Source organism: Rhinatrema bivittatum, chromosome 15, assembly GCF_901001135.1.
Source record: "Rhinatrema bivittatum chromosome 15, aRhiBiv1.1, whole genome shotgun sequence".
Lineage (NCBI taxonomy): Eukaryota > Metazoa > Chordata > Amphibia > Gymnophiona > Rhinatrematidae > Rhinatrema > Rhinatrema bivittatum.
This window is the reverse complement of record NC_042629.1, coordinates 45828773-45842637: the sequence shown is the minus strand read 5'-3', so window position 1 is coordinate 45842637 and position 13865 is coordinate 45828773. Positions and strand designations below refer to the sequence as shown.

At 41.7% G+C, this 13865-nt stretch overlaps 1 protein-coding gene across 9 annotated transcripts in view; it reads left to right on the top strand.

Moving 5' to 3' along the window:
• STXBP5L (syntaxin binding protein 5 like) overlaps window positions 1–13865 on the top strand; it is a 779311-nt gene that overhangs the window by 656057 nt on the left and 109389 nt on the right. For all 9 annotated transcript variants that reach the window (XM_029578338.1, XM_029578339.1, XM_029578335.1 and 6 more), the window contains one exon: window positions 732–902. In XM_029578338.1, coding sequence (XP_029434198.1) covers window positions 732–902 — 171 coding nt within the window. The remainder of the gene's footprint in view (window positions 1–731; window positions 903–13865) is intronic.

Here is a 13865-nt window from a genome sequence, read left to right as displayed (position 1 = left end):
TATGAATCGCCCAATACAGAAAGGCCTAGGCGATGAACATAAAAACATACATAATAATAAAATTAACATAAATACAAAGTTAAGCAGAGAAAATAATATAAGAATAATCATTGAAAATAAAACTTAGTTAAAATAACATAAAAGGCAATAACATTATAAAATTAAAACGGAAGTATGTATCACATAAAATATTAAAAATAAGCTAAATTAAATAAAAAGGTTTTAATTTGTTTTTATACAGAGGCATTATGACACTTTTCATTTTATTCTCCATTCCTTTCCTAATACATACTACTTACCATAAAACATATGTGACATTTTCATTTTTCTCTTATTTGTGGTGTTCTGTGATTTTTTTTTTGTGATTTTTTATAGGGCAAACTGTACTCAGCCAGTTGTTGACCTTAAATTAATTTCTTACTTTCAGGTGATTGTTTTTACTTAAATATTTTTCTTTTAAAATAATTTCATTTTTAAATAAATATTGAAAAATAAAGGTAGTTCCATCATCAGAAAAGAGAGATCCTTTACCTTTCAACAGTCTTGCCTTGATTTTTAACTTGATTAAACAGTTTTTCCCCAAAAATGTGGCAAAAATGATACATTATGGAAATTCTTCTCTTACCTGAAATACAATAAGATTGATGTTACAATGAAATTAAATATTTTGTTTGCATAAAATTGTTTCAGCTATGAAATTTGGGCCTTACTCTACATCATATTCTTTACAGATCATGTTAATGGGCATTGTACAAGTCCAACTTCCCAGACCTGCAGCACTGGAAAACGCCTTTCTAGTGCTGATGTTACAAAATCAAATCGGCGAGGACCTGGAAGACCTCCATTTCGAAAAGCACAATCTGCTGCATGCATGGAGATTTCCCTCCCTGTCACAACTGAAGGTGGGTGCCTCAATATGCCTATCCAGAGTCAATCTCCTAAAATTTGTAAAAGCAAACTAGCAACCAGTTACCCTGATCTTCTGTCACTAAATTAATATACATGCTTTGAACTAGTTATAGTTGCCATGATCCCTGTCTGTGTTTCTCTCCAAAATACCCAAAATACTGTATTCATTCTTAGTAGTAGGTAGCATGATGCCTAACGAAGAGCAGTTTCCTCTAGTGTTTAGAATATATTTCATGTTACTGTGTTCACTAAAGTGCAAAAATGTCTTGATTAGAATTGAACTGTCTGAAACTGTCCCAGTCTTATTACCTATTTATGAAATATGAATATATCAGTTAATTCTACCAATTTTTACTAATAATATTTTAGAAAAATGAATCTAAAATTGCATAAAACAGTATTAGCTACATAAGTGACAGGTGGACTTCTAACTGCTAATCAGTTCCCAAATCTTCCTGTTGGATATTATCATGCTGAGTCTTTCAATACTGGATCACATTAAGAATTTCAAAAGGGAGATGGGTTAGTGTGCCTAACTTCAGAAACCTAAACCAAATAATTCTTGTGTCAAGAGGGAAAAGTAATCCATGCTAGGTTATGCAGATTTTCTGTAAGATAAGTCAATATTTTATTTTTACTATTTTTATTTTTCTGACATATTTTCTAATTTGTTTTTCCTATTCTGTGCCTATGGATATCATTGTTGAATAATGAAGAAAAATCATAATAAAAGTTTTGATCATCCCTGTTTATTAACAATACCCAGCAAAATGTTTATTGCTCGGTGCATGGTGGTCAATCTGAATTTATTTACAGCAGAGCTACCATTAACTCATTGAGTAAAAGTGTCAAAGTTAAAGATTAGATGTTAGTATTAAGGCATGAGTATGATGAATTAAAAAGAAAAAAGGAAGTGTGCCATGGTTACAACCATTTACTTCTATTCAAGGGGATTTTTCCTAAGAAATCTTTGCAAAAAAAAAAAAAAGACATCTGAAATCCTTGTTTTGTGTATTTTTCAAAACTAAGTTGTGCTACTCTGGCCCAGTGGCATAGTAGCAGTACTGTGGACTTATTTATTACATTCATTCAAAGCAGGTTACAGCATATTAAGATATTAGCTTACAAATGGGTCATTTGTAGCGTCATATTACAAAGGTATAAACAAATTTTAAAAACAGCAAAATTATAATACAGTTAAACAAAATAAGGTCGCTTAAGTCCTTACTCTAAATAGATCAACAATCATGGCTAAACTCCAACATCAAAAATAAATAGCTCCATAGCAAAACTCTAGATTGTAGCAGCATATTTAAGGCATTTAGGGTGAATGCCAGATAGTTTCCCATAGTCAATTTAGCAGCTTTGAGTTCCGAGGTTAGCATTAAAGGCTTAATAGAAAAGCCAGGTTTTTATTTGCTTCCTGAAGTAAGAGTAGTCATGTATTTGTCAGAGCTATTCTGGGAGAGAGTTCAACTTCTGCTGAGAAGGATCTATTGTGTGTATTTGTTCTTTTGATTTCCTTTGGCAACAGAGTAGATATGGAGCAAGTGAGGATCTTCAGAATTTGGAAGGTATGGATGAGAAGAGCCTGTTGCTCAAGTAGGTAGATCCAGGGTCCAAATTTTGAAGTTTGTTTTGTATCCATATTGGCAGCCAGCGTAGCTTGTGTAGCACAGGCATGATATGGTCATGCAATTTTTATCCTATCAGCCGTGCAGCGGAGTTTTGTATTATCTGGAGTCTGCGGAGTGCCTTGTCTGTTAGACCCTTGTACAATGTGTTGCAGTAGCTGTGTTACTTGGTTACCATGGCATGAACAAGCTATTGATATTGCAAGTCTGTATTAAGTAGCTGTGTTTGTTATTTTAAAAAAACAGCAAAAAAGTATTGGGCTTATCCCAGGACAAGCAGGATGCTAGTCTCACATATGGGTGACATCAGTAATGGAGCCCTATGTACGGAAAAACTTCTTTCAAAGTTTCTATGAAACTTTTGACTGGCACCAGAGTGCCTACTGAGCATGCCCAGCATGCCATGATATTCCCTGCCACAGGGGTCTCCCTTCAGTCTTCTTTTTTCCACAGAGCCGTTAGCCTCGCGGTTACTAGGAGTCCTGTGGAGAATTCTCCACAACATTAAACTTTAGAAAAAGTTCGAAAAACTTCAGCCGCAAGGGTCTCCCTTTTAGTATACCATCGCGGTAAGTTTTTCCTTATTTCGTGGTTCTGTACCGTTCTTTTTGACCGTCTTTTTTCCTGGTCATCGGTCGTCAATGGCTGTCCGACCTGAGAATGGCTTCGGGATTCAAAAAGTGCCCTAAGTGCACCAGAAATATGTCTATTACAGACCCCCACCAAGACTGTGTTCTTTGCCTTGGTGAGAACCACGATGTTAGGGCCTGCCCCTTATGTGCCGCCATGACATCGAAGGGACGTCGACTCCGGATGGAGAAGATGGAACAGCTGTTCAAAATTCAACTTTTACCTGCAGCATCATCCTCAACGCAATCGTCTCCGGCTGGATTGATTCGTAAGGTGGTGTTAAAGAAGCGAGTCCCAGATGAGTTGGGAGATGCTTTTCTTTCCTCCCCCTCTCCATCGTCAAGGGCATCGACATCGGGAAGCGCAAAGGCCAAAGAAAAAGAAAAGCATCGCCATCGGCATCGAAGGCCGCACACGTCGACCACCGACCCGATACCCGTGGTGCCATCGACGGAGACGGAATCGACGGCTAAGAAACCTCTGTTGGACGTACAGGCTTCGGAGCCTGTATGTCCAAGGCGATCCCCGCCGATACCGGTGCAGGGAACCATACCTTCTCAGGGCTCTGAGGAGGTACCGGCATCGCCACTACCGCCTCCCCCCATGGCTGCTCTGATCTCACCATCCATGTGGGCGGAACTTAATGTTTACATACGTCAAGCGGTACGGGACGCATTCCTCAAAGCGATAGAGGCCACAACCTTCGACACCAGCGATGCCATCGACGCCGATTCCGGTACCAATGGATATTCCGTCCTCGATACCGATGTCACCGGCCATTCCGGCACCGATGCCCTCGATGCCTATTCCGGTTCCGACACCGATGCCCTTGATGCCGATTCCACCGCCAGCACCGATTAAACTATCGATGCCGATTCCAGAGGTCTCTATTCTTCAGCCTCTGATGGAGAAGTTGGACACCCTAATCCAGGCTGTATCCAAGAAGCCCCAAGATATGGATGAGGGCACGATGCCAGAACCAATACCAGGTCCTTCTGGCATTGTACCACCTCGGAGACCACAATCTCCAGGATTTCCTTCCATTCCATCGATGCCTTTTAGACCATCAGGTCATCCAAGAGACACTGCAACTGACTCTGACTCAGATGTCTCTACAGACAAGGACATCTTATCTCAGCCTTCACCTCCAGAAGATAGGAGAAAGTCATCTCCGGAAGATCTTTCTTTCTCCAGTTTTGTAAAAGACATGTCGGAAGACTATACCTTTTCAGCTTCTCTCTGAAATTGACTCCAGACAGAAGACATTAGAGGTGCTACAGTTTGTAGATCCACCCAAGGAAATACTGGCTATACCAGTACATGAGGTGCTGCAGGAGCTCATGTACAGATTGTGGGAGCACTCTGGATCAGTAGCATCAGTCAATAAGCGAGCAGATGCTACATACTTAGTCCAGCCAATTCCTGGATTTCAAAAATCTCAACTACCACACCAGTCGGTGGTAGTTGAGTCAGCCCAGAAAAAGGCTAAAAGGCTCAAAACATATGCTTCCACACCACCAGGAAAAGAAAGTCGATTCCTGGATAGTCTAGGCAGAAAGGTCTTTCAAGGTGCTATGTTGGTCTCAAGAATAAATTCATACCAGTTATTCATGAATCAATATCAACGTAACCTCTGGATGCAGGTAGAAGGCCTTACCCAGGATCTTCCAGAGCAATTTCATGAACCTTTCTCACAACTCATGCATAAGGGCCTAGAAGCAGGCAAGCACGAAGTCAGAGCTACATACGACAGCTTTGAGACCGCTTCTCGATTGTCAGCCTCAGGAATCACGGCTCGTAGATGGGCTTGGCTGAAAGCTTCTGAGTTACGGCCAGAAGTTCAAGAGAGATTAGCCGACCTTCCTTGTTTGGGTGAGAACCTATTCGGAGACAAGGTTAAGGAAGCAGTGGCCACCATAAAGGACCACATGGAAACTCTCAAGCAATTATCACTGATTCCTCAAGAGTCACAACCACCTTCTAGAAGACTTCCTAGAAGAGATGTCAGGAAGCCTTACTACCGCCAACGACGCTACTACCCACCAACAAGCCGGGCAAGACAAGCTCGTCCAACTCAGCGTCCTCAGTCTCGACAAAGGCCTGCTAGGCCTCAACCACCTGCTCAGACTGCATCAACATCAGGCTTTTGAAATGCAACCAGAGAGCAGAGACCCCTCCCACAATCCACTTCCACAAATACCAGTCGGAGGTCGCATAACCTATTTCCATCATACCTGGACCTCCATAACAACAGACCAATGGGTGCTCTCAATTACAGCTCAAGGGTACCGATTGGATTTTCTCACTGTGCCAAAAGAAACTCCACCCATCACATCTTGGACAGTGATCCACCACTCCAAAATCCTAAGAACAGAATTATCCACCCTTCTGAGAGCCAGGGCCATAGAACCAGTTCCCAGGCCTCAGCAGGGCAGAGGATTCTACTCCCGCTATTTCCTCATGCCAAAGAAAACCGGAGGCCTACGTCCAATCCTGGATCTCGGGAATCTCAACAAATTTCTTAAAAAAGAAAAATTCAGGATGGTATTGTTAGGCACCATGCTACCTCTTCTTCAAAAAGGGGATTGGCTCTGCTCCCTGGATCTTCAAGACGCCTACGCTCACATTCCCATCTTTCCTCCTCATCGCCAATACCTGCGATTTCTGGTCGAAGGACAACATTTTCAATACAGAGTGCTCCCATTCGGCCTAGCTTCAGCACCTCGAGTGTTCACAAAGTGTCTAGCAGTAGCGGTGGCACATCTTCACAGACAGAGTGCATGTATTCCCTTACTTGGACGATTGGCTCATCAGGAGTCAGACACAGGAAGGAGCTCTCAATTCCCTCAAGCTCACAGTCAACTTGCTTCACTCCTTGGGGTTTCTCATCAATTACCAGAAATCCCATTTCACGCCATCTCACCTTCTACAATTCATCAGTGCAGATTTAAACACCATCACAGCAAAAGCTTTTCTTCCAAGAGACCGTGCTCAAACACTCGTTCTCCTGCCACACTCTCTCCGCACTCACTCTCAAGTTACAGCTCATCAGTGCCTCACCCTACTCGGTCACATGGTCTCCACAGTACACGTCACTCCCATGGCCAGACTGACCATGCGACTAATGCAATGGACACTCAAATCTCAGTGGCTTCAGGCCATTCAACCATTGTCCACTCCCATTCAGTTAACACAGGAACTACGTGCCTCCCTCCTCTGGTGGACTTCAATGGACAATTTGCTCAAAGGTCTGCCTTTCCAGCAACCAGTTCCACAAGTGACCTTAACTACAGATGCGTCCACCTTAGGATGGGGTGCACACATTGGTCATCTCAAGACTCAAGGGACGTGGACAAAAGCCGAAGCTACTTTTCAAATAAACTTCCTGGAGCTTCGAGCTATACATTATGCGCTACATGCGTTCAAGGACTGCCTTTCACACAAGACTGTTCTGATCCAAACGGACAACACAGTAGCCATGTGGTACATCAACAAACAAGGGGGAACAGGTTGCTACCTCCTTTGTCAAGAAGCAGCTCAGATTTGGGACTGGGCCCTAGCACACTCCATTCTTCTACGAGCCACTTACCTAGCAGGCATCCACAACATAGTGGTAGATCGCCTAAGTCGTCAGTTCCTTGGATCCAGCGATAGCAACCAAGATCTTCCAACGCTGGGGTCAACCAACAATAGACCTCTTTGCATCTCACCTGAACTACAAAGTGAACAATTACTGCTCTCTGCTCCGGCAAGAGAACAGCCTACCAAAGGACGCCTTTGCTCGCCATTGGAACTCAGGCCTGTTATATGCGTATCCACCGATACCGCTCATAACCAAAACTCTAGTGAAGCTACAACAGGACAAAGGGACCATGATACTCATAGCCCCACACTGGCCTCGACAAGTATGGTTTCCCACACTCCTAGACCTTTCAGTCAGGGATCCAATTCGCCTGGGAGTAGCTCCCAATCTCATAACTCAGGATCAGGGTCAGTTGCACCATCCCAACCTTCAATCCCTGTCCCTGACAGCATGGATGTTGAAAACTTGATCTTACAACCACTCAACCTTCCAACCACTATATCTCAAGTGCTTATAGCTTCACGTAAACCTTCCACTAGAAAGAATTATTCCTACAAATGGAAATGGTTTACATTGTGGTGCACTCAGAAATCTATAGATCCTTTCACTTGCCCCACTACCTCACTACTAGATTACCTATACCATCTTTTAGACTCTGGTCTTCAGACTTCATCTGTAAGAGTACATTTGAGTGCAATCTCAGCTTATCATGACAAGCTAGGAGACACACCTATCTCTACACAGCCTCTCGTCAGTAAGTTTATGAAAGGTTTAACTCACCTTAAACCTCCACTTCATTCCCCAAGCATTCAGTGGGACCTGAACGTAGTATTAACCAGGCTCATGCGTTCCCCATTTGAACCCATAGACACCTGTGACACATTAAATTTCTTACATGGAAAACTGTCTTCCTCATAGCCATTACATCAGCTAGGAGAGTCAGTGAACTACAAGCACTTGTCACATACGAACCCTTTACAAAGTTCCTACATGACAGGGTGGTCCTCCGTACTCAGCCCAAATTCCTTCCTAAGGTAGTCAAGGAATTCCACCTAAACCAATCTATAGTTTTACCGACATTCTTTCCAAAGCCTCACTCTCACCAAGGAGAAAGAGCCTTACATACCTTGGACTGTAAATGTGCACTATCTTTCTACTTAAACTGCACTACAGTCCAAAGGAAATCCAATCAACTGTTTCTATCTTATGATCCAAACAAGCCAGGTAAAGCAGTAGGAAAACATACCTTGTCAAACTGGCTAGCAGAATGCATTCAGTTTTGTTATGAGAAAGCAGGCCTTACTCTTCATCTGTTCTCTAAATCGAGCCATATGGTTCAAAAGGTTCTAGGTTGTCTTGTCTTCCAAGAACTGTATTAATGTCACATATCACTATTGCCAGCTATGTCGAACACAATACCAAGAGAACTTCTCTACCAATCATTTGGGATTCCATGAGGACATCCTCCCGTTGTCAGCAACGAGACTCTGTACTGATTAATACTCTGGCTTCTGGTTCCTAATTAAGGACCGAAATCCCAGATGCATTCGCTGATCTGCTAAACACAAGATCCAGCAAACACTGCCTCAATTGCAAATCCACCTCGAGGCCTGGCGACAGGTCTCAACATTTTCTTGTACAGCACACAGAAATGCGGGTAAGACTTTTACCGCTCACGCTCCCGTGGGAGATTACATGATATCCAGATTACATCAGCCCCGCCAGTTGGACACCACCTGGTCTCTCAACTTGCCGGATATCAGAGCTGCCACCCCCAGCCCTAGGATAGGGCTGGGGGGGGAGATAGGTTAGGGGAAGGGGTGGGAAGGTCAGATTAGGGGAAACAGGGAAAGCCCGTGGGCATCGGCGCGTGTAGGGTGCACCAACCCCCGATTTTATAACTTGCGCGCACATGTTATAACTTGCGCGCACATGTTATAAAATTGGGCATACATGTGTGCACGCCGGGTAGCGCATGCACATGTACGCCTGCACGTATGTATGAAAATCTACCCCCCAATTTCCCCAACTGTGCAGCATCCTGAATATCCATCACTAGTCCCACAGAGAAGTCAGACATCCAGGATTCAGAAACCCAGGAATAAATGGATTACAGTGGCACTGGCAGAATAAGGCCTGTGATGAAAAAACACGCTCCTCACCGTTACCCATACATAATACCTTTTCTGCATTGGATAATAAAGAAACTCAGGAATGGAAAATGAGGTGATGCTGAAAGGTATGTAGTCACCCAGTGTACTCAGAAACCCTTATCCAACGCACTAAAATATTATGTTTTACAGAGGGATCCAAAATATATCAAAGTTTCACCAACAAATCACCTCATAGAACTATATTTTCTTCTGCTTAGTCTTTTCAAACATTCAATTAAATGTCTCGATTGAGTAAATCAGTAAAAAAATCATCAACACAACTTTTTCTCATTATCAAAGATCATAAAATGAAGCTGCTTCTGCTGGGAGACCCTGTCATCAGAGGAACCAATTTGGGAAATAATTTTGATGGAGATACAGTTAAATGCCTTCCAGGATTCTCAACCAGTAGAAATACCAACCAGATAGTCAACACAATTACTGAAGAAAGTAGTGACTCCAGTAGCAATGTTATAATTAATCTGGGAACCAATGACCTTGCTAGACATGATATCTTTGAAGTACAGAAAGAAGTCCAAACCCTAGGGAAGAAGATTAGACACATGGCAAAGACCATTGCATTTTCAGAATTACTACCTGTTCATGAAAAGGGGAATGAAAGGCTCTGCAATATAGATAACTTTGTCTGGCTCAAAACATGCTGTAAAACAAGTTATATTGATGGCTGGGGTCATGTATGAAGCAGTAAAAGGTTATACTGTAAGGATAGTCTACATTTGTTCTTGACTGGAAAGAGGATGCTAAGCAAGAAATTCAGAGCATACATTATCAGGCATTTAAACTAGAAGGGCAGGGGTAGGAGGTGGCCAAAGAAATTGCCATGACAATAAGGAATTGGGAGGCAAAAACAACAAATTCAATCAGCTCAAAATAGCAGAAAAGATGACTAGAAGAGCAGCAATTCTAGAGAGAAAAGTTGGAAGCTATAACCACAAATTCTAGTAATCTGGGCAATAAAATTCCAGACCTGCAGGCCTTAATGGTGGAAGTGGACTTTATTTTATTTATTTATTTTAATAGTTATGTTTCACCTGTAATGATACTATCAGACTAGGCGAATTACAATCAATAAAATAACAAATCTCAGATTACAATTTACATAAAATAAATTCATTAAACATCATTTAGCCATATGCTTATGACGGAAATTCCTCACAAAACAGAATGCTTTTCAAATGCTTTCTAAACACCTTGAAATCATGTATTTGGAAGATCAAGATGGCCGCTGACCTGTGAGGACGTGCGGATTGCAGCTTCTGATCTCTGAATACTTTCCTCTAGCTAGACCTCAAAAGATTTCCTCTGAGCCTATTTTGAACATGCCACATACTAAGAGGAAAGCTCGGGTGCAAGAAATTACCTCTATGCCGGAATCCATGAGACAGATGAAGATCGAAGCTGCTTTCGCAAAAACGCCGACTTTGGACCCGGAAGTTGTTGTCGTTGGGGCAGGCATGGAGCAGCAGCTGAGCCCTCTGACATTCGAAACATCACTGAGCCCGGGATATCCAGCGACTCCGGACCCACCAATAAGAACAATTAATATAGCGGATCCTTTTGAGAAAATTTTATCTTCACAAAATGGAACCCCGAGAGGAGAAGAAAATCACTCCTCAGTGAACCCGATTGAAACGGGTTCCAGGGACCGCGAAAAAGAGCTTCAACAACAATGCCTGGAAGATCGAAAAATGAGTGGTGAAGGCCCTTTGGAGGTAGGAGTTGCGATGAGCAATATATCCCTTCTTAACACTACCTCTGTTCTAGCTCCCTCCCTGGAGGAAATAAAGAATATCTTAATTGTAATACAGAAATCTATAAACACTTTAACGATGAAAGAAGCTATGAATAAAACCAGCGAAGTGGAAGAAAAGATAACATCGCTTGATAAAAGAACTTTAATTTTGGAAGGTAAAGTGAAAAAAATCAAAGTAGTACAAGTAAACCTTATAAAATCAGAGAAATTGTTTGAGAACAAAATGGAGTTTCAGGAAAACCTATCTAAGAGAGCAAATTTGCACTTTCTGAATTTCCCCAAAACTAAATTACAATCGCCTATGGACTTATTGAAGAGTTATTTTGTGAACGTATTAAAGTTTCCATTGGAAAAAATTCCATTAATATCAACAGTTTACTATCAAGTTCAGCGATCTGGTGAGAGTGAAAATTTCAAACAGCAAGAAAAACAGGGGGAAGAAAGTTTGGATATAACTGACTTTTTGGGAAAGTCATTTGAAATGGATATAGCTTTGAGAACCACTTTATTGGTCCAGTTTACATCAAGATTAGATAGGGATAATGTCCTGAAACAGTATTTTAGATTTCAAAATATGAAATTCTTTGGTCAGCCTATTCGTAGCTTCCCTGACATTGCTAGGACGACACAAATAAAGCGAAAAAAGTTTTTAGAAATGAGGAAGGAGGTAGTAGAGAGAGGAGTACCTTTTTTATTATGATTTCCTTGTCGCTGTTTACTATACTGTGGAGATGTAAAGTATGTATTTACAGACCCAGTGCAATTACGTACTTATTTAGATTCCTCGTCACAATCCTAGGGAGAATCCTAAGGTAGCTGGAAATAGGTATAATATCGGTGTTAATCACAGTTAATCAGCTTATTTCTTATGCTTAATTTCTTATATTATTATCCGCTATAATCACCCTTGATCTCCCCACATTTCTTAATATTAATAATGGTTCAATGTACATATGACCAGGTAACATAATGTATAAGTTTTTCTGTATATGTTACTGATTTCTTAGAATGTATGGATAAGTTCCTTTATTGTTACCTGGATGGAATATGAGATACATTGAAAGAATTTCCTGTAAATTAAGCAAAATGCAATAAAGATTAAATATTAAAAAAAAAAAAATCATGTATTTGCCTTAATTTCTTAGGTAGTGAATGCCAAAGGATCAGGCCAACTGAAGATAAAGCACGCATTCGAGTGGATTGCAAATGTAACACTTTGAAATCAGGGACCTCAAGAAGAAGGGAGCTAGATGAACATAAAACTCTAGAGGGTATATAAGGATGGAAAAGCTCTGACAAATATATAGGGGCATCCATATTTATTTATTTAAAAGTTTTATATACCGCACAATGGGAAGGTAAACTATCCGTCTAGGCGGTTCACATATTCAAACATACATAATTTGGTCACATATTAAAACATAATTACAATACTTAGTACAAACAAGATTGAACAAATTGAAGTTATATACTGTAATGTTGTGTGAAGATTTTAATATAGATTATATGCACTGGAGAAAAGATGAGTTTTTAGTAGTTTCTTAAATTCTGAGCGGTTGGCTGCTTTAGCTGTCCTTTGCTGGTGGTTAGGAGTTGGTCAGACACATCTCTGAAGGAGGCAGCAGAGTGGAACTTCTGGTAGATGTTTCTAGCCATAGTGGTAGTGTGATAGGCCTGATCTTGGATGCCAGATACCAGAGTGAGGGAGGTGGTTTGAAGCTGGTGAGACAGGTCCTGGGCAATAGCCAAGAAGCTAGACACCATCTGCTCAGTGCTGGAAGCTTCTCCATCCTGTCCTGTGCTTTTCTTCCATGGGCCTGTCTTGGGCCTCATGCAATCTCTTGTTGGCATTTGATAGGTTTTTATATGCATACTTCATCAGATCACTGGTATGGTGGAGCTGGGAGAGGACATCCAGGCTCCTGCCTTTAGCATCTTTGATTCTGGTCAAGGCCTGCTCATAAGCTTGCCTGCAAACCTTGGAAGACAGTGACTCCAGTCTGGTGTAATAACTTGGCTTCTGGGTGCCAGCTTCAAGTCTGGTAGCTTCTTTTGCTGCTTCCTCTTCAGTCAGTGGGAGATAGTGATCCACAAAAGCCTCAGACTTTCAGTGCAGCATCTACCCCAGTGCTCACCACCTGCACCATGTGGCTTCCCAGAACCGTGTTAATGCTGCCAGTCACAACAGCCTTTGTCATTTCCATGCTCTCCTGTACAGCTCCCTTGGTCTTGTCCACCACTCCAGTGATTGTATGGGCAACAGTGTCCTTGGCACTTGTCACAGCTTCTTTTGCACCAGCCACCATGTCAGCAATAGCCTTATTAGTGGGCTGCAGGAGGATGGGCAGCTTCTCTTCGATTTTGTCCAGGCTGATGCAGGCATAGTTATTAGCCAAAGCAATTTGTGGCTGCAGTTTCTCTAAGATAGGCTTTGCACTGATGAGGGTCACAGCAGTGATGTACTAAAAATAAGAACCTTAAATTTTAAATGCTGCAATACAGGCAGCCAATGCAAATGTTGCAAAATAGGAGATATGTGTTTTTGAATTAGAATCTTAGTAATAAGGCAGGCTGATGAATTTTGCAAAAGTTGTAAAGCAGGCAATTTAGCTTTGGGCAGGCCAGTATACAAGGGATTACAATAATAAACAGTTGTCATAATAAAACATAAGAACATGCCATACTGGGTCAGACCAAGGGTCTATCAAGCCTAGCATCCTGTTTCCAACAGTGGCCAATCCAGGCCATAAGAACCTGGCAAGTACCTAAAAACTAAGTCTATCCCATGCTACTGTTGCTAGTAATAGCAGTGGCTATTTTCTAAGTCAGCTTAATTAATAGCAGGTAATGGACTTCTGCTCCAAGAACTTATCCAATCCTTTTTTAAACCCAGCTAAACTAACTGCACTAACCACATCCCCTGGCAACAAATTCCAGAGTTTAATTGTGCATTGAGTGAAAAAGAACTTTCTCCGATTAGTTTAAAATGTGCCCCATGCTAACTTCATTGAGTACCCCCCTAGTCCTTCTATTATCCGAAAGAGTAAATAACCAATGCGCATTTACCTGTTCTAGACCTCTCATGATTTTAAACACCTGTATCACATCCCCCCTCAGCCATCTCTTCTCCAAGCTGAACAGCCCTAGGCTCTTTAGTCTTTCCTCATAGGGGAGCTGAACTA